Below are 22,244 nucleotides of genomic sequence, written 5' to 3' on the forward strand. Positions count from 1 at the left end.
GCCTAGCTGGGTCCCTAGAGCAGATATTGGAAACTACAGCCCATGGCCCGAATCCACCAACCACCTGTTTTCATAAATCAAGTTTTACTAGAAATTAGCTGCAACCATTTAGTTAGTTGTGGAGAGCGGGCTGTGAGACGTCAGGGGCCCCCACCCTTCTCTGAGCAGGCTAGCAAAAGTTAGTATCATCTGCCGGTGTTTTCACACTGCAAAGGCAGAGCTGAGGAGTTATAGAGACAGCACAGCCAGCAGAGCCTAATATATGTCCTGATTGTCCCTTTGCAGAAAAAGCGTGATACCCTCTGCTCTACAGCACTGCTTACTTGTGTGGCGACTGTGCTTGGAATCCTAGGGATGATGTAGGATGCGGATGTAGAGAACACTCCTGCTCTCGAGGAATTCCTTACTCTCTAGATGACAGAGCATGCATGTCTAACAAAGACAGAAGAGAGTAGACAGGTTCTGGACTGCAGGCTACACCTGCAGGTGAATCCAGAATAGTTGCAACTACAGAAATAAAATACAGCTGCTGAAAGAAATGGTTTCTTTGCGCATTTGAATTATGTAGTTACTCATTCGTCTATTCAGAAATTATCACTGATTCACTATATGCCAGCCATCATTTTAAGAGATAGAGGTGTAGCATTCTCTAAATGCCAAATTTTGTCTTTGCCGACCTAGGCAATATCCCCCTTGCTCCATGCTGTCAAACTAAGCTCCGACTTCAGTTTTAATTATAGACAGCTAAATCTTAAAAGAGTATGTTTTAAGTCATTTTGTTTCCTCTTAAAGTTATTTAATTCCTTTAAAACCTGAGTTACCAGATTTCCTGGTCGGCTTGTCCCTTCCTTGGCCTTAATCCAAAAATCTGCTGAGGAAGATTTGTTAGTAAACTGAGACTTGTTTTAAGATCCATACATAGTCCCACAGTTGTTACACAAAATTGAGGACTTTAGAAGTCTCTGCAGATTCGATTGTTCGATGTCCATGACACGTCCAAATAGTATTTCCTTTCTTGTGTTTATCTCGTAACTTTTGCTGAAGCCCCTGATCTCTTCCCAAACACAAACTTCACGACAGTGTGTGAGGATATCGCTGGTGGATGGGGTCTCAGTCCTGCCGCAGGGGAGACCTGGCACTCCCTCCCAGCATTTCTTTGCTTCTAAGCTCAGTCCGCTTATACGCTTCACAGCAATCCTTCAGGTTCTTAAAAGACAGCCTTTGGGGACTTTAAAACATATGTGTATTGTCTATCAGGATTACATCCTTAACAAAAACAAACAGGCTTGAACCGGGGAGGCATCGAGTCCCTTGTATTGCTTATTTGTCACCTGACAAAAATGGTGTAATTTCTTGATGTGGATGAGTTATACGAAGGCTGTCCAGAGAGTATCCAACCATGTGACATGAAAAATAGTATTAACAATGGCCAGATACTTCCCAGACAGCCCTCATGTGGAGAGACAGACTCAGTTCTGGAAGCCTCTCCTCTTGTGTGAGATGAAGAAAAAAGAGCATGAAACCAGGGGAGGCAATTTGAGGCTTGTCCTCAGGGACCTGGGCAGCCACTCTGCATCCTGACCCCTTCCGTCTTTACTTCCGGCCTAGCAGTATTCAGTGCTGGTGTGAATTAGTTGCTAGAGACACACAGGGACTTTTTCTTTTCTTTAATTTTTTTTTAAGGAGCCTCAGGAGCAGGCTTGAAGGCTTAAAGACACCATATAAGAAAAGCCTAAAGGGACTGGGATGACAGGGATGGGGGCAAGTCTCATCTCTGGGCCTCTGTGGTAAGGCCTGGGGGCTGTGCAGACCTGTGAGCACCTTTGCACACAGGTGTGTAAATGTCTGTTTGTAGGAAAGAAAAGACAAGCTTGTGGGATGGCTCCATAAACCAAAAGGATTCAGTTCTTTAGTAAGAGCTGAAAGAGCCACTTCCTCCAACACTATCTCAGGGAGATAACCTTCTGCAGACCCCCTGGAGCCCGGAACCCTCTAGAGCTCCCGACCGACTGTCCCTGGGGAAGCAGCATGGGCCTGTGGCAAAAGCTTGGACTGTGGAGTCAGCAGGGTTGAAATCTAGTTCTCATCTCCCAAGCCGGGGTGCTTGTAGCATCCCTGAGGCCTCATCTCCATACCCATAATAATGAGGATGGTAGGCTCACACTGTAATCCTAGCACTCTGGAAAGCTGAGGCAGGAGGATCGCTGGAACCCAGGAGTTAGAGGTGACTGGGCAACAGAATGAGACTCTGTCTCAAAAAGAAATGAGAATAACAGAACTCATTTCTGAGCACTTTTGACTGTTCATGAGACAACATGTGAATAGATAATATAGCACAGGTAGGTTGATTACTACATGCTAGTGTCCCTGCTCTGCTTCACTGCAGAGCTGCCACCCTAGAGATCTGAGTGGGACAGACGGGAGAGCCGTGGAAACAGCCAATACAGCGGCCCCAGGCCTGCATATGGTGCACCCTCTGGGCCACCATGGCATCCTTTCCTTGCAGATTTGCCCCTATGAGGCTCCCCCACTCCTCAGAGGCTTTGCCTGCTCCATATTTGCAGGGGACAAATCAGATGGTGACGGGGGCCTGATGGGCCTTGGGGAGGGAAGGATCTGTCACCCCAGCAGGAGTATTCCAAGTGGCTGAGTTCTGCATTTTATTTTCAGTGTGAATGACTGAGAAATTAAAGGGCCCTAAAAGAGAAATCAGTTTCAGGACAATGTTTCTGAAGATAAAACAACAACAGCACAGTGGCTGGTTGGAAAATAATAGAAGGGACTTGAGAGACTGGAAATTCCAGTTTGATTACAGGTACACTTTGCTGGAATATAGTGTCCCCACTCTGTAGTCCCTGGGTGTGGGCTCCCAGGCTGCACCCACATCTGAGCAAAGCAGTAGCTGGGTGGTGTTGGGTCCCAGCTGCCGGCTGAGTCTCAGCCGAATGGCGTGCGTTTCAGATACTGGCAGTGTTTTCCAGCCTTCTCTGCACCTTATGTAATAATCAGAGGTGAAAAGGTCCTCCCGCGTTAGCAGCTGTGGTTCCCCCGCCCCATGAAGCCAGGAAGCATAGATTTGTATTCTTTGCCTCCGTTTCTCCCTCCCCCAGCGTGCCACCGTGCACATATGGTTTCTGTTTTCCTAAGCCACAGCAAACCACAAGCAGTTAATTGCCGATTGTAAACACACCTCTGCATATCAGCACGGAGCTGGCAGCCCCGGACTGACCAACTTTCTATGTAATAGTCAATCTAAAACGAAGGAAGAAAAAAGGCCATGCAGCAGATGGCCTCCTGAATGCTAAAACCGTGTTTCCATAAACAGGGTTTCTCAACCTCAGCACTCTTGATATTTGGGCCAAATAGTTCTTTGTTATTAAGGGTTGTTCCATGTGTTATATTTAGCAGCATTCCAGCCTCTACACACTTGATACCAGCAGCCAGTCTAGATCCACTCTAGACTGCTCCGGTTACTGCCAAATGCCCCTGGGTGAGTGACAGAATTGTCCCCACTTTACCAGCCCTGCTACAAAACATAGTAGCAACTTTTCATTTAGTACCTTCCTATACCTGTTTTGTTGCTGAACTTGAGATAAATTTTTTAAAAATACATTACCTAAAAATGAATAAGTGTAATAGAGACACTCAGCCTCTTCCCCGTTGGTAATTATACCTTCGGAACATTTGTTTACAGACCTTCATTTAAAAGTCCACTGGGGCAGTTAAAACAACACAAGATGACTTTCTGAGAAGCTTTCCTGGAATTTAAATTAACCGCCATCATTAAACATTCCCTTTGTCAATAACCCGACCTGCCGACTCAGATTTCTTTAAACATCAGTTTTGTCTGGCATGTTGTTTTTTTCTTTAGGAACCATGTTGCTTATGTGTAAATTGCTCATTTTTTACAGTCTCTGGTCAGTGAGTTTATACAATGAGTCTCTGGTAGGAGACAGACATGGGAGTGAAAATATTTCTCCTTAACCACAAGAAGAGATTTTTTACAATGCCTTTTAGCTGTGGATACCCAGGGCACCTCACCCACAGAGAGAGAGAGAGAGAGATCACTGTCTGGAATTGGAAAATTGCACTAAAACCTTTCCTAAACTTGTCATGGAAGAGACAATCCAAATAGTAGAAGTTTCTTTCAAATTCCACATGCCTTGATGCAGAAGAAGGCCTTAAGTTTAAGAGAAACACACTTAAATGGGATACCCTGTAATCCAAAAATAATTTTTACACTTGCATGTTTGTTTTGAAGTGAGATGAACTCTTATTTACAGAATTTGGTGAGTTTTATTATGTAGTATTAAGCATTTTCACTGATGCTATAAGAACATTATATCTGCACAGACATGGACTTAGACAAAACTGAAAAATTCCAGGTGGGCCAATGTAACACCCTCCAAAAGATCTAGGGAACAAAAGGGGAGCAGCCTTTTATCTAATACAAATCTTAAAAATAAAAATAACTCTCATTGCTTGAACTTCAATTATTTAAAAAAAAAAAAAAGTGTAGTCAGGCAGTTATTTTTATCATTTGGGCATAATTTTTAACCAAAGAAACAAAACAGTCAATAGTGTTATAAAACCCACTTATACTCTGAGCTTGAAACAACTGCTTTATGCCACAGAATTCCTGTTGCTACCTCCATCAATGACAGAGTAATTCGTATGTCTTGAGTGTCAACATATTTTTATTACTCAGCTAAGGTTGGCTTTGCTGGATTAAATATCATTTAGAATGATCCGCTGGCAGCTTGTTTGGGGTTATTTTCACATTTATGAAAAGAAAAGGCTTGTAAGATACAAATGTTCTTGAAGCCCACGGGTAAAATCTGTTCTCTTGTAAGCCCTGCCCTTCCTTTGCCTTCTGAAGGGTAGATAACACTCTAGATCCCAGTTTGATGCCTCTGATAAACGTATGTGGCCCCCAATGGCTGGTTAATCTCTTGTATTGGCTTTCATTGTTTTATGAGAAGTAGAATGTGCCGTGACAGTAAAAGAAACGACAAAAATGACATAGCCTTTATGTAGATGCAGATGGCAGAACCATCCCTTCAAGTTTTTGCCCCTCCATGGAGGGCCACCTAGAACTGAGAGGACTGCCAGGACATCGCTCACCCTCATGTGGGAAAAATGTCTTTATACGGAATGACAGGAGGCAAGCAGGTAGTTTTTTCTTTGCTCGATTTTATTAAGATGAACACAGTAGGAATCACATTCCCAATCCAGAAGAGTGCGTAAGTGTCTTCAGCCTGTTTGCAGTGAAGATGACTGTAACCTGTAGGGAGACAGGGGAGGGGTTGTACACAAACCACCTTTGTTCCTCCTAATTCTCTGACATTTTACATGACAGTATTTGGTTTTGTCAGATGTTTTCCAGTTGAAAGGGACCGTGGAAAATTTAAATTTATCTGCCATTTGATAGTAGGACAAAAACTGGAACATTTAAACCACAGCTCGGTTCTTGTCATGGTCTGTTTGGGCTGCTGTAACCACCACACACTGGATGGCTTTTAAACAATAGACATTTATTTCTCACTGTTCTGGAGGCCGGGAAGTCCATGGTCAAGGTGCTGGCAGATTTGGTATCTGCTGAGGACCCGATTCCTGGCTCTTGGAGCCTTCCTGTTGCATCTTCACATGGTGACAGGGCAAGAGTTCTCTCCTGAGCCTCTTTTATAGGGGCACTAATCCCTCTTGTGAGGGTGGAGTCCTCATGACCTAATCATCTCCAAAGGCCCCACCTCCTTGAACTTGGAGAGGACACAAACATTCAGACCCTAGCAGTTCTCTTCTGTTCTGTTTGTAGTGAAAGTGATGCAAGACAGGGAGGTGGCTGGCTGGCTGTGAGGGATCGAGCCCTCTGCCAGCTTTACCCCTTTGCCTGGAAACTAGTCTCTTCTTCTTTCGAGTGCCTTAAACATGAGCTAGGTGGTTCTGTGTGCAGTAGTCTAACACTGACTTCTCAAGGTACTTTATGATGTTGGATCCCCCCACTTCAGCCCCCTTCTGGCAGTAAAGAAAGCAGCCTTAGGAAGGAGCTGGCCAGCTTGTGTTGTCAGAACAGGGTTCAAACTGCAGGATTATGGCATCACTGTTTCAAGAAGGACACCATCTGTCCTTTTCTGAAACACAACAAATTCCACATCACATTGATTTTTGGATATACGTGACACAGAAGAAAAGGAGATTTTAAAGGATGCTAAAGATAGAGGGTTATCTTAAGCTTAATGGGTAGTTCCTCGAAAGATGATGCTTCTGGAAAATGCCACGTTAGGCTGTGTGTCCTGCTGTTCAGAGAGAAAGCTGGAGTTCCCGAAGGGGGCGCTCAGCAGGGCCGAACTGGGCTTTTGGAAGTCCTGAGACTGTACACAGACATACGTCAACTGGTTTCTCTGAGAATAGAAATCGCATCTGGCATAGCACAGGCTCCAGAGTCTCGCAGAGCCTAGAGTCCTGCGTGTGCCACTCACAGGCTGTGCCCTTCAGTGACAAAGTCACCAAACCCTCTCAGCTCCAGCTTCCTGGTTTATAAAATAGGAATAGCAACAGCACCTGCCACATAAGGTGGCGTGAGGGTCAGATGCGACCTCTCTTGTAGAAGGCCCAGCACAGGGCCTACAAATAGCACCCACTAAATGCCGCTGTTATTTTTACTGCCGTCTCTTCACTCACATTATCACCAGTACAATAATCCAATAAAGTCAGTGTTGTTCCTCCCATTTCGTAAGTGAGGAAACAGAACCTCGGGAAGATTAAGAAACTTGCCCAAGATGGCCTGACCAAATTTCCCTTGTAAATATACCCCAGGGAAGGGTATATTTATTTCTCTGCGATGCAGATATATTGGCACTAAGGTATTCCCAGTCTCAGCTGGACACTTCCCTTCAGGTGTGCCAGGCCAGGCCTCCCCTGACCTAGTAAAGAACATTATAGTGCAGGAGCCCAGAGTTCGAGTTCCAGGGATCTCGGGCCAGTTATTTTGATCTCCCTGAGGATTAGGAATGGTCCGAGCACATGTTTGGCATTCAATAATTGATCTTCTGTTACCAGTACTCCAACTGGTGGCTATAAAAAGCAGGCACTTCCAGAATCACACAGTGAACACCTGGAAACTGGTGCCTATTATTGTCACCTAGAGGCCAGTCCAGCATCAGCTAAACCTAGAAGGGACATTTCTGTCTCCACCTACCTGTAAAGGCTCTGCTGGAGGGCAAACCGCATTATCTTTATAGCACAAATCCAGAAAGCAAGGGGAAGGTGTGGACCACAGAGTCTCTTTTTAATTTACTAACCCGCTGCCAAAAGTCTAGGCCTCGATCGTGCCTGGATCACACTAAAATCACTTACTAAATAGGCATTGCCTGACCCAGTGATCAAACATCAGTTCTGCAAATGGAAAAAAAGATTTGTTTGCACTGGGTTCCTGTCTACCGTGATCCCATTCTAATAAAATTATTTTAAAGGCTTCCTAAGTATATTATGATGAAAATATCTAAATTTCTTTTTAAAACCATCCTAGCAGCTTGGCACCTGTGGCTCAAGTGGCTAAGGTGCCAGCCACATACACCTAAGGTAGCGGGTTTGAATCCAGCTTGGACCCGTCAAAACAATGACGGCTGCAACCAAAAAATAGCCAGACATTGTGGTGGGCGCCTGTGGTCCTAGCTACTTGGGAGGCTGAGGCAGGAAACTAGCTTGAACCCAGGAGTTGGAGGTTGCTGTGAGCTGTGATGCCACAGCACTCTACCCAGGGGGACAGTTTGAGGCCCTGTCTCAAAAAAAAAAAAAAAAACCATCCTAGCCACAGTTGCTACAGTCAACGTCACCAGGCCACATAGTTTTGTTTTTCCCATACTATTTCACTCGTCATGCTTTTATTTTTATTTTTATTTTTTTTTTTTTTTTGGCCATGTTTTAGCCTACCCCAGTCTTCTCGTTTTTATCTGTTAGGTATCTCCCACCAATCCAAAATAATCTTTTAGCCCCACCATGTTTTTAACTATGCTGCTCCTTTGGGACATCGGCACTCTCTTTTTCACCCTTCCAGCCTATTTTTAGCCCACTTTCAGAGCCATTTTGTTCACAGGTAGAGCTTGCTCCCTGCCTTTCATATGACCTCTGTTCAAGTTCAGGTTTTGGTCATCACCATGGACTTCCTGGTCACTGTGTCCTCATCTATGGAAAAAGGCTGTTGGAGGGGATTTGGAGGGATCACTTCTGAGGTTTATCTTATAGGGGTACAAGTGAATCTTTCTAAGAGTAGAATGTGAACGTTTTAAAACAATAACTGAGAAAATGACATGAAGGCTCTGTTGACCAGTTTGATGGAAGTATTTCAGATTGCATGTGAAAACCCCACACTGTACCCCAGAAGTGCATTAATGTACATAGTTACCATTCAATAAAAAAAAAAAAAAGAAAGAAAAAGGCTGTTGTCCAGGATCAGGCCCCCACGAGTCAAGGTCACACTTCTCCAACACTCTCTCACTCCATTGCAATGCACCTGAGTTTCCTCTCTGTAAAATGAGGAAGTTAGGCAAATGTGGAGACCACATTCCTTCCTGATTCTTGTTGTGAGAGCCTCAACAAGGAACATTTTCAACAGTGTTTTCTTGCCCTTTTCCTCTGTAGACTGTCGACTACTTTGGGATTACGTCTATCAGTTGCTTTCCGACAGCCGGTACGAAAACTTCATCCGATGGGAAGACAAAGAATCCAAAATATTCCGGATAGTGGATCCCAATGGACTGGCTCGACTGTGGGGAAACCATAAGGTAAAAAGGCACCAGATATCTGTTCTATGAACTAGTGCCAAAATAAAGTCCTTTCCTCTGGATTGGAGGACAAGTGTCTGCCTTCTTCCTAAGTCTCCTCTCTGGGCAGACAGGTGCACAGGAAAGGAAATAACGAAAGATACCTCTTTCCATTGGTCCCATGTGTCAGGTGCCCATTTACTCAACATCTCCCAGATTGATAGAGCTGCATCGTGAGAACCCTTGTTTCCACTCCCCTTGACCTGGCCCTGCCACCCTACTGTCACTGGGAACGGGGTTAAAGGGAAGTACTTTGAGACTCTGACTCACCAGAGACCTTTGGGAAGTGGCACTGCTTTTCTGCTCAGTTAGAAACTCCCACAAAAGCCCATTTCTACACAGAAAATACTTAGATCGTTACTGTAAGATCACCCCTTTATAAGCACATGGTGTAAGGAGTTTGATTGCCCTACTGTTTGTTTTCCAAATGGGGAGGAGGGACTAGAACTTAAAACAAATTGTTTCCTGGTAAAGAAGACCATTCACGTGTGCAGGTGTATGTAACCCTGATCCGGGCAGCAGACAGGTAGATCTGGCAAAGCCTGAAGACATCGCAGTGGCAGAGGCCCAGACCTGCTGCCCAAGATGGCAGGCAGGTGCCCCAGCTCTGCCCAGGCCTGAGCCTTCTGAGAAGGCAGCAGATAACACAGATGGTGGCCAGATACATAGCAAGACCCCACCGATAGACGCTTCAACATGTGAGTTGCAGAGAGAAATCCCTCTGCTACTCCCACATTGTGCCATATCCCCAGGGCTCTGAACCACTGTGTCCTTGCTTCCATAACAGGAATTTAACCCAAAAAATAAAAAAAATTCTTCCTTAAAATGACACAGCAGAAACACAAATTTGAGAAAGGTCATTGCAACAACAAAAAGAAAGAAAGAAAGGCATTCTGTGTGGGTGAGAAGGTGAGGATGACTCAAAGATAGGGGAACCTGCAGGAAATTCCTCAGGCACAGCAGAGCCCTGTCATGAGAAAAGGAACCTAGGGAGGTTCCTGTGGGATATGCTTTATTCTAGGGCTCCGGCTCTCTGAGTAGGGCGATTCACCTTAGGAGTAAATAAACCTTGGCGACAGGGAAAGTAAAAGCTAAGGGTGGAAACTCATGTGCTGGGAAGACAGCAAGTTAGCAGGTAGAATTCCCAAACCGGCAGTGCCCCGGGGAGCAGCTGAACAGCTTTGATTTTAATAGTTCCCCCAGTGCCTTTTGTGAGGTTCATTTCATTGTGTCTTTGTGCTTTTTTTCTCTCTTCCTCCTTTGAACAAACAGAACAGAACAAACATGACCTATGAGAAAATGTCCAGAGCCCTGCGCCACTACTACAAACTAAACATTATCAGGAAGGAGCCAGGACAAAGGCTTTTGTTCAGGTAGCACTTCCTTTTTCTCCTTTCCTTCTTTTGGGAGAATATTGTTTTCTTTCAGTAAGGGGGAGGAGGGACACGGTAAGATCTCTACCTGCCTGTGTGATACCCAAAGGCATCATTGCTACAAGGTGGATACCGGGTGCTGGTTTACTAGGATTTCAGAAAAAAAGAAAAAAAAATTTTTTTCACTTCTGTCTCTCCTGTATAAAGCCAATCCTAAATAAACACACAGTCTGACTCACCTTTAAAATAATGCAGTGACCAAATAGTATTATCTGGCATTGAAGTCAATATAGCTACAGAGATCACTCAAAGGCTCACTGTCAATGGCAAAGCAAGAAATTAAACCCAGGCTTCCAGGCTCCCAACCCTAAGCTACTCTCTGAACCAGGGTAATGACCCATAGTGATTTAATGGGTTTATCCAACTTTTTAAAAATGAAATAAGAATCAGATTGGATAGAGTTGAAAGAATCAGACTGCATCACGTGAAGTAAGAGTGACTGTGGATTCATGAAAATTTTGTTTCAGGGGTATTGGGAGGGTGGGGAGAAATATGAGTCATGATACAAAATGTATTTCTTATAAATGCATCATAGTCAGAAATGTCTGAAAGCTAGGGCACTAGAATTTCTCTTTCCAGAATTCCTAGCAGATAATGAGTTCCAGCCCTTTAACCTACCACATAGATTGTGATTCTAAGGACAGTACAAGAGAGGAGAAAGAATTAGAAGAGGAAGAAGAAGGGATCTAAAGAAGGGACCGATCAGAAGAGGTAGAAGTAGACTTCTGATATTGGTAGTGATTCACTTGGTGGGACCCAGTGCTGGTTGGGAGAAGGTGAGATGAATAAACATGACCTTAGCCTGTGGGTTTTGGTAGGTGGGGCAGAAAACAGCAACAGGTAGGGATAGAGATGTAGATTTGGAATTATCTATAGATAGGTAGAAAACAGCACTATGTAGCAGATGAGTTCACTGGGATGGATGGAAAGAGCTCAGAGAACCTAGCCTTTAGCATTAGGAAGGAGCATTAATTCAAGAGTGGTAAAAATAATTGAGATCTTTCTTCTCAGACGAATTTTCGAAATGTATATTGAGGAAAAAATACAGCTATTGATTTTTCTTAAGGTAAAAAAATGATAATAATTGAGATCTTCAATTATTGAACAAAAATGGGAACAGAATGAAATGAATAAAAAGGAAGCCTCCTAGCTTCTCCCTGAAGGCCAGTATCACCCTAATAACAAAACCAAACAAGGACACAACAAAAAAAGAAAATTACAGACTAATACCCCTGATAAACATAGACACAAAAATCCTCAGCAAATTATTAGCAAACTGAATCCAGCAGCATGTCAAAAAGGTAATACACCATGGTCAAGTGGGTTTTATGCCAGGAATGGTTCAACATATGCAAATCAATAAATGTGATATATCACATGACAATGGCAAAAACCATATGATCACTTCAGTAGATGCATAAAAAGCATTTAATAAAATTAATCATCCCTTCCTAATAAAAATCCTCAACAAACTAGGCATAAAAGGCACATACCTCAAAATAATAAAAGCCATATGTGACAAACCCTCAGCAATATCAGATATAATGGGGCAAATTTGAAAACTTTCCCCCTAAGAAATGAAACAAAACAGGGATTCCCACTTTCACCACTCTTATTCAGCATCACACTCAAGTCCTCATCAAGCAAAAAAAGAAAAAGAAAAGGTCTCCAGTTTGGAAAAGAGGAAGTCAAAATATCCCTGTTTGCCAATGTTACGCTATGATCTTACATCTAGAAAATGCTAAATTAGATTTGATAATTCAGTTTCAGGATATGAAATCAACATGTAAAAATCAGTAGTGTTCCTATATACCAGTATGACTTAGCCAAGTCCAAGTAAAGAAGGCAATCCCGTTTATAATAGCTATGAAAAAAACAACCTAGGAATATCTTAATTAAGGAGGTGAAAGATCTCTACAATGAAAACAAGAAAACATTGATGAAAGCAATAGATGATGAACGGGAAAACATCCCATGTTCATGAACAGGAAGAATTAATATTGTTAAAGTGACTCTACTGCCAAAAGCAAGCTATAGGTTCAATGCAACTTCTATCAAAATACCAATGTCATGTTTCATAGAATTAGAAAAACCAATTCTAAAATTTGTATGGAACCAGGCATGGTGGCTCGCGCCTATAATCCCACTACTCTGGGAGGCCGAGGTGAGTGGATTGCCTGAGCTCATAGGTTTGAGATCAGCCTGAGCAAGAGCAAGATCCCATCTCTAAAAAAATAGTCAGATGTTGTGGTGGGCACCTGTAGTCTCAGCTACTTGGGAGGCTGAAATGAGATAATCACTTGAACCCAGGAGTATGAGATTGCTGTAAACCCAAGAGTTTAGGGTTGCTGTGAGCTGTGATGCCACAGCACTCTACCAAGGGTGACAAAGTGAAACTCTGTCTAAAGGAAAGTGTAAATATGAGGAGGACCCCTGGGCAATTGAAGCATCATCAAAAATATACTACTGGGACCTGATCAAACTAAAAAGCTTCTGCACAGCCAAGAACACAGTAAGTAAAGCAAGCTGACAGCCCTCAGAATGGGAGAAGATATTTGCAGGTTATGTCTCCAACAAAATTTTAATAACCAAAATCCACAGAGAACTCAAAAGTATTAGCAAGAAAAGAACAAGTAATTCCATCTCAGGGTGGGCAAGGGACTTGAAGAGAAACTTCTCTGAAGAAGACAGGTGCACGGCCTACAGACATATGCAAAAATGCTCATCATCCTTAATCATCAGAGAAATGCAAATCAAAACCACTTTGAGATATCATCTAACCCCAGTAAGATTAGCCCACATCACAAAATCCCAAAGCCAAAGATGTTGGTGTGGATGTGGAGAAAAGGGGACACTTCTGTACTGCAGGTGGGAATGCAGACTAATACGCTCCTTTTGGAAAGATGGAGATCACTTAGGGATCTAAAAATAGACCTGCCATTTGATCCTTCAGTTCTTCTACTAGGTATATATCCAGAAGACCAAAAATCACTTTATAACAAAGATATTTGCACCAGAATGTTTATTGCAGCCCAATTCATAACTGCTAAGTCATGGAAGAAGCCCAATTGCCCATCTACCCATGAATGGATCAATAAATTGTGGTATATGTACACCATGGAATATTATGCAGCCTTAAAGAAAGATGGAAACTTTACCTCCTTCATGTTTACATGGATAGAGCTGGAACATATTCTTCTTAGCAAAGTATCTCAGGAATGGAAGAAAAAGTATCCAATGTACTCAGCCCTACTATGAAACTAATCTGTGGCTTTCATATGAAAGCTATAGCCCAATTATAGCCCAAGAATATGGGGAAAGGGAGAAGGAGGGAGGGGGAAGGTTGGGTAGAGGGAGGGTGATTGGTGGGACCACACCTATAGTTCATCTTACAAGGGTACATGTGAATCTTTCTAAATGTACAATATAAATGTCTTAACACAATAACTAAGACAATGCCATGAAAGCTGTGTTAACCAGTTTGGTGAAAATATTTCAAATTGTATATAAAACCACCACACTGTACCCCATGACTGCATTAATGTACACAGCTATGATTTAATAAAAAAAAAAAAATTTAAAAACTTTAAAAAATAAAGTGTAAAGTAAAAAATAAAATAAAATAATTTGTATGGAGCCAAAGCAATCCTACACAAAAGGTTAGGATCATTTGTGATCCTTATGCTGAAGACATCATATTGCCTAACTGGCTATAGTAACCCAAACTGCATGGTACACATAGATTAGTGGAAATGAATACTGAGCATAGAAAGAAACATACAGTCACTGATCTTTGACAAAGCTGACAAGAACATGCACTAGGGAAATGACACTCCTTTCAATAAATAGAAAAATTGGATAGCCATATGCACGAGAATGAAATTAGACCCCTTTTTCTCACCATATACAAAATTAACTCAAGATGGAGTAAAGGCTTGAAAGTAACACCTGAAACTATAAAAATTCTACCGGAAGACATAGGAAAAACTCTTCTGGACATTGGTCTAGGCAAAGAATTCATGACTAAGACCTAAAAAGCACAGGCTACAAAAATAAAAATAAATAAACGGGACTTACTTTAACCAAAAACTCCTGCACAACAAAAGAAATAACAGAGTGAACAGACAACCTGAAGAATGGGAGAAAATATTTGCAAACTATACATCTGACAAGGGACTAAAAAAACCCAGAATTAATAAGGAACTCAAACAACTTAACAAGAAAGAGACAAATAACTCATTTTAAAAAATGGGCTAAGGACATTAATAGATATTTTTCAAAAGAATGCATACATATGGCCAACAAGCATGTGAAGAAATATTCAGCATCACTCGTCACGAAAGAAATGCAAATTAAAACCACAATGGGATATCATCTTACACCAATCAGAATGGCCATTATGAAAAAGGCAAAAAATAACAGATGTTGATAAGAATGCAGAGAAAGAGGGACTCTTACATACTGTTGTTGGGAATGTAAATTAGTACAACCTCTGTGGAAAATAGGATGGAGCTTTCTCAAAGATCTAAAAATAGAATGCTGTCAGATGGAGCCATCCCACTACTGGGTGTCTACCCAAATGGGGAAAAAAAGAACACATAAAAATGATACATGCTCTCATATGTTTATTGCAGCAGTGTTCACAAATAGCAAAGATACGGAATTAACCTAATTAAGTACCTGTCACTGGAAGATTGGTTACAGAAAATGTGGTGTATATGCCTCCTGGAATACTGTTCATCCATAAAAAGAATGAAGTCATATCTTTTGCATCAACATGGATGGAACTAAAGACCATTATCTTAAGTGAAAAAAACCTCATATACACAAAGGCAAATACCATGTGTTTTCACTTATAAGTGGGAGCTAAAAAATACTTGGTTTCTCTTCAGATCACATAAATATTTCGCCTTTTACTAAATAATGTAGATACATGGAAGCAGAGTGTGGAATAATGGACAATAGAGTCTTGAAGGGGCAGAAGATGTGAGTGATAGGAGGTTGCTTGGTGGCTACAATGTGCTCACCTCCAGTGGTGGATGCTCTGAAGGGTCTGACATCACCCCAAGGTATTCTATCCATGTAGCACAATTGCACTTGCACCCCATGAATATCCATACCAAAAGAAAAAGAACCCTCCCTTCTCTGGCTCTTTCTTCATCCTTCACCCTAAACTTTGTCCTTGGTTCCTTGACATTCCCACTCTACATTTTTGGTATGGATGAACTGATCCCATTACACAACATCTAAATCTTTATATCCAGCTCTAAAATTTCTCTGAAATTCCAAATTTGAATTTCTAAGAGCTTGAAGGATATATCCACTTAAATATCAGTATACTAGTACATATATTAGTATTTAGTATTAGTATTTCAGACGTGATGCCTCCAAGACAGACACTCTTATTAGAAATTCCACTCAGAATTTTTTTTTTTTTTTGAGAATGAGTCTCTGTCACCCTGGATAAAGTGCTATGGTGTCATATCTCACAACAACCTCAAACCCTGGGCTCAAGCAATCCTCTTGCCTCAGCCTCCCAAGGAGCTGGGACTCCCGCCACAATGCCTGGCTAGTTTTTCTACTTTTGGTAAACACAGGGTCTTGCTCTTACTCAGGGTGATCTTGAACTCCTGCCACTCAGAATTCTTGTTACTCATCAGGGGCATCACCACTGTTTTAAGTAACCAACCTTGAAACTAGAGTTGACTCTTCCCGTATCCAAGTCAGTCATCGTCTATTGGCCGTTCAGCACCGTTCTCACTTCATTCTGTGTTGCCCGGACCAGAAGCCTGGGAACTACACTTCCCAGAATTTGTTGCCAGAAGGTCCTAAGTTGAGGTTTACCCATGACAGACACTTTGATGAAATTTGGAAGATTAAAAGCAAAAGCGTCATCATTGCTTTTCTGGCAAAGGAAGCTGACGTCCAGATCTCATGACTAACATCAAGATTAATGCAACAATCTCTTTGTGCCTCTGGTCCACTCTTTTCCCTTCCAGATTTGTAATACACGCTTGGAGCTTCCCTACAACACTAACATGATTCCCTATACCAGGAATGTTTAGCCCTTTAACTCTTGCCTTTCTAACCTACCCTCAAGGCCCACCTGAAGTCTATTTCCCTGTATGAGGCCTTCTTCAACACACATGGATATCTTCTTCCATCATCTCACGGATTCCTCTGATCCTTAACCTGTATTAAAAAATGCAAATCATGATGTGGTTAAGTATATCCCTTATCCAAAATGCTTGGGACCGTAAGTGTTTCAGATTTTCAGTTTAGAGATGCTCACCCCGTACCTTGTACGTGTGAAGCTCTCTTCCCCACAACTAGATCATAAGCTCTTAGAAGGAAGAGGAGTACACTTTAATTCTACTTTCTACCCAATGGAGACTTTCAACATGTATTTTACCACAAGCCTGGTGTAGAACATCAGAAGCTAAATATGATAAAGTAGTCAAAATTAGAAAGGAGTAGCTGGGAGGGTCAAATACCACACAGCTGTGGACTTGGTCTCAGAGGCCATTAGTGACTTTAGATGTGAAAGGAGAAATTTTGGCTGGGAGGTTCTGAAAGCAGGAGACAGACTGTAGACGCTACAGGTTGTGCTGGTGGAGAAGTCCAGCAACAATAGGCAGGAAGGAAAAGCAGTAGGAGTTCTTAGGTAAAGGTGGTCGAAGGCCCCACTGGGCACGCCAGAGAGTGCCCTTGACGTAGTAAGTGGTCATCAGTAGCTTGCCAGCAGGGAAGGATGAGAGGAAATATATGTTCTCAGATAGTTCATTTGGTACAGGGAAGAGTATATAGGAAGGGAAAGCTGCGAGTGGGCCGAGCGGGCTGTGGAAACGGCACTCCCACGGTGTGGGCAGAACATCTTGCGACCAGGCTGCCTTCCCTTCCTGACCCCTGTGAATTGCAGCCAAAACACCTCATGGGTGTCATTTTCAAATGAACCCACTGAACAAGAAGCTAAGGCTCGCTGTGTGCCCCCGCTGCAGAGGAACACAGACTTCAGGGGATTCATTGCTAGCATTTGGGGTGCATCACTGATCACCTTGGAAAACTTTCCCTTTCTTTTTGCCTTTCTCATTTTCCAGAAGCTCCACTAACTTGTCCCGTTATTGAATTTTTTTTTTTCATTTAACATTTAATGGTATCCTTTGGGTTAAATTCAAATGTCGCATACCATTCCCTGGGCTCACTCACGGTCCAGAGTGGAAATGAATGGACAGCTCTCACGGGCCTTTCTAAAATCTAAGTCTCTAAAAATAAGAAACACAGATAAGTGACTTAGGCCAGGGTTTACCTCAGATGGTCACGCACTACTGTACCCTAAACAGCCCCAAAGGGTGCTCTCTACCTCAGGGTCATCCTAGACTTTAATAGTCATTTGCCACTTGCAGGCAGTCAGAAGAAGGGGTACCTTTTCCTAGGTTGTGCTAAGTTAGTGTTAATGTCTGGGTCAAGCAGCTGTCCAGCTACGTAAGATGATGAGCCCTTTCTTTCATAGAAGGTAGAGTTCAGAATAAAGGTAATGTTAGGAAAGGATAATATCTTGACTCTTCCATTTCTTCTTTCAAAGGTTTATGAAAACCCCAGATGAAATAATGAGTGGCCGAACAGACCGTCTGGAGCACCTCGAGTCCCAGGAGCTGGATGAACAAATCTACCAAGAAGATGAGTGCTGAAGGGACCACCACTGCACCTCAGCGGGCCAGCGGCCAGGGGACCCTCGCCCACCACGATCGCTGGAGGCGTGACGGGGCAGGCGGGCTGAGGCAAGCTGAAAAGGGAGAGACCCAGAAATGGCAGGGACACTTCTCTTGCAGACCAAGAGGGACCCCAGAGCACCTTAGACAAACCACCCAGCAAAGGCGGGGCTGGAATTCTGGCGGAGGGCACGAGCCTGGGACTCGCACGTCACACTTCCTTCTCGTTTGGAATCTCTCCATCTGTAACTCCTCACCCTCACCCTTCCACCACTGTTGGTTCCATGGTGTCTCTCTTTTTGTTTTTTTAAGAATATGCAGTTTGACTTTTCATCATTCATAGAGGGGAAGACATCTGATGTTTTCCTATGGAAATATATATCATATATATATATATATATTATTTTTTTTTCAAATCTCACAAAGTATAGCAAGCCCAGCTGGTCAGGAAACAAAATACTTGCAGAAAGGTTCAGGTTCCTCTTTTTCCTGCCATGTGGATCAGGTTTGTTCCTGTTACTGTTGGGTCTTAGCTTAGAAAAAAAAAATGCTTTTTAAACAGATCAAGTGAAAGCTCTCTTTCTCCCTCCTGCTCTTTTCGTGCTCCCCTCTGTCCTCCCTCCCGGCCCGCTGTGGAGCTTCAGATGCCTTTCAGCAGAGTTGAGCCTCTCCTAGAGGGTCAGGGAACGGTAGACACCTAACCAGAATTGGTGACTCAGGGGCTTTATGGCCAGCAGCACAAAATCAAACCCACGTCCCAGCATTTGGCCACCCAGCTGAGGGAGGCCAAAAACATCACTGATGCTGCTGTACTCTGGAAAGATGTGCTAATCCAGCCCTTGGTCCCTGAAATGGCTGTGAGAACCCCGCAGCTGGGGCAGAAGATAAGGGAGGTAGAAGGCCATGGAAGGCTGTCCAAGTTCTTTGTTAGGTCCCAGAAGCTTGGGATTAGTTTGCAAGTGCTGCAAAGTGGAAAATATGAAAAGACCACGTGGGCCTGGCAAGCCAGAAACTGGGTAAAAACACTCTGCAGTGTGGCGGGGATTGGAGGGGGAGGTATCTTTCCAAAGCAGGTTATTGCTAGTGAGCTAGTGAGAAAGAAAAACTCCTCTCTGCTCCATTCCAAAGGCCATCTTGGTGGTCAGCTTTATGCCTCAGCTGATTTTTTTTTTTTTCAATCCTAGCCCTTTTTAAAAGCTTCCTGATCCCCTCTTGGATACAGAGCATTGAGAGGAAGGATCCCAGAACACAGTCTCAGTTGCAACCAGTGTTTGCCCAGCTTGGGCAGACAGGAAATTCCTCAGATACATTATTTTTTTTCCTCCTTTCATAGCTGTATTTCAGAAAAGACCCATTTGTGGCTCTTTTTCACCTCAAAATAAGGTTGATAGTATCTTGTAAAATGAGGGCAGTGCCATTCCTTAGTACTGTTGATGATAACAGGTATTTTTAGAAAGCTGTTTTAGATTTTTTTTTCCTTTTCTAGCCATGCTAATTGATTCTTCCAATATTGGTCCAGAAATCCAACATTTGGGGTACAGTTTCAGAAGATTATGCCTGCCTTACAAAGCACCCTCTCTCTCTTTGTCCCCCCTTTCCTCCTCCAGTTGGGGGAGCAATTCATAGCTCCTCAGGGGCATTCACGTGCCACCCCCAGCAGGTCCCAGAAGAAGCTGCCAGATACCCCCAGGCTTCTCCTCTGGCCTTTTCTGAGACAGGCACTTAGATGTTGGGGACACACAGGCAGGAGGAATATTCTCCCTTTGCCCTACTTACAAGGACACCAGCCCAGGGGACAAATATGTAACCATATATTTCAGGGACAGTGGAACTGAGGAGCCACCCAGGGCTCTCCAGCCTGGCTCTGCCCCTGCCTCTCACCAGAGCACAGGTGGACACACAGGGTGGCCTCCTGTCACATGCTTCGCCCATTCTACCTTCAGGGAGGTCAGGGACCTTGTGAAGGGTTTGGTCTCAGGCTGCGTGAAGGATGCTGAACCTGGTCTGGATCTCAGCATACCACAGATGTCTTTCCAGAGTGTTGAGCAAGAGTCAGTGATAGATGTTTTAGCCTCTGAGACGACTGATACTGCATCTCAATTGGAGAAATTAAGCCAAGTACCTGGTGTGTTCTGAAGCTGTTGACTGTAAGAACTAAAGGGAAAGGGCGGATTCCTACTGCAGCCTTTTGTAGTAATAGGAGATCAGAGACAGGGCATGATGTTGCTAAGATGAGGACACCTCCTTCTGCTCACTTTACCCAAATAGGAGAACTCAGTCTCTTACTGTTCAAAGAACCTTACAGTCTAATTATGGAGAGAAATTCCCTTCTGCCTCCAGGATTTCTGTATTGAAAGCAATACCCAGTGAGAATATGTAAGGCAGGATGACACCTTCAATTACTTGACGACCAACTAGAAGGTGGTAAGTCCAGCGTAGTCATTATTTTCCATTTATGTACAGGTTGAGTATCCCTAATCAAAAGATTCAAAATCTAAAATGCTCCAAAATCTAAAACGTTTTGAGCACCAGCATGATATCACAAGTGGGAAATTACACATCTTTGCTCTCTGATGGTTCAGTGTATACAAATTTTGTTTCCTACACAAAATCACTTAAAATATTGTATACAGTTACTTTGAGGCTATATGTATAAGGTGCATATGAAACATATTATGAATGAATTTCATATTTTGACTTGGGTCCCATCCCCAAGATACCTCATTATTTATATATTCCAAATATTCCAAAATCTAAAACACATCTAGTCCCAAGCATTCTGGATAAAGGATACTCGATCTGTATTACCAATAATGATTTCTTTTGTTGATTCCCATAATTGCAAAAATCCTCCTCATTTGTCCTTTGAGAGAAGACCCAGGCAGAGCTGACGCTGGGTGTATAATATTTACACACTGTAGACGTTCAAATTTCAGACTAAAGCCTGTGAGAGTTCAGAGATCAGTCAGGCATAATCCCTGCCCTCAGGGGGTTTATATTCTACCTACAGAAGCCATCCAGCATGAAATTTCTCAGTTCAACACTAAGTATAGGTCATTACAACAGTTTTGAGATGCACAAAAATGCACGTGGATGGAAACAAATGAAACCCTCCCTGCCACACCAATAAGCTGAACAAGTTGTACAGGTGAATCATAGGAGATGCTGTTAACTGTGTTTCTTGGAAGCAAAATAATGGATCATAACACAGACTGTCTCAAAATGTTCATAGTGACCCACATACTAGGGGTGATGAAAATTTCACCAGGGATCAAACTAAAAGCTCGTCTGTCATCTGAATAGTTGGTCTTTCCCTGTTGACATCATTGTAGTTCTTGACAGATGAAATCTGAAATCAGGAACATGCAAAAAAGCCCTGCTGTGTGGAGCAGTCTCTCTTCTGTCTTGAAATTCTCTTCCCTGCATCTGAGGTAGCCTGGCTATCTTCTCTCCATCAAAAGAAAGCGGTGGTAATTGGCTAGACTGGTTATGTTATGTTGAGTTCTTATCTCTAAGATCTTATAGATCTTGCCAAGACAGCATCACCAATATTCCAAACCCTTTCGGAAGATCCCCGTAGGAAAAGAGGAATAACAGAACAATGGGTTTTCTCCTTTCAAGTGTGTTTGGAACCCTCTGATCCAATGTCTTTTGACACTGATTACATTGACATGCGAATGTCCCTAGAGTGGGAATTTAAATGATGATCACAGACTTTACCAACCATTTCTACCTTTTACTACCTAGGATGCAAGTAAAAAATACATTTTTGGAACATTAACTCCCTTTTGCAGAAGGAAACCCGAGTATCAGGGAGGTAATGTGGCTTATCCTAGGAGCAGACAGCATGCCAGGGACAGAGCTAGGATCAGGATCCACCCTGGCCATGCCCCACTGGACCCATTCCCACCCAGGAAACAAAAGATAAAAGTTTGGAAAAACACACCAAGAACAAAGGGCAGTTTTCTTTGCCCAAGCATTCGGTGCTAGTTAGAAGCTATTCACTCAGTCAACCTTCTCTTCTGAGCAGAAACCTGGAATAAAGGGAATGGTACAAGGAGGTCAGTGGGGTGGGAGGAGGCAGAGGACACGATAATCCCTGCCTGTCTAAAACCACAGAAGACTAACCTGATACTCTTTTGGCCCCATCTGCATCAACACTAAACAACTGCAAAGTCCCTGAATCTTTCACACATGCCAAGTGACCATTCTTGAAGATTTCTCTTTGTGACTTCAGCCACCTGCAAACCAGAACCAATCTAGTTTTTCTTTCTTTCTTT

The 22,244-nt window shown here is 42.9% G+C and overlaps 1 protein-coding gene across 2 annotated transcripts in view; it reads left to right on the plus strand.

Annotated features, from left to right (window-relative positions):
• Positions 1 to 18,607, plus strand: part of ETV6 (ETS variant 6) — a 230,623-nt gene extending 212,016 nt beyond the window's left edge. For both annotated transcript variants that reach the window (XM_003797768.3, XM_023517915.1), the window contains exons 6-8: positions 8,641 to 8,783; positions 10,095 to 10,195; positions 17,838 to 18,607. In XM_003797768.3, the coding sequence (XP_003797816.1) occupies positions 8,641 to 8,783; positions 10,095 to 10,195; positions 17,838 to 17,943 (350 nt within the window). In that variant the 3' untranslated portion in view covers positions 17,944 to 18,607. The remainder of the gene's footprint in view (positions 1 to 8,640; positions 8,784 to 10,094; positions 10,196 to 17,837) is intronic.
• The last annotated feature ends 3,637 nt before the right edge of the window (positions 18,608 to 22,244 follow it).

Source organism: Otolemur garnettii, unplaced genomic scaffold (genome assembly GCF_000181295.1).
Source record: "Otolemur garnettii isolate 467f Iridium unplaced genomic scaffold, OtoGar3 scaffold00124, whole genome shotgun sequence".
NCBI lineage: Eukaryota > Metazoa > Chordata > Mammalia > Primates > Galagidae > Otolemur > Otolemur garnettii.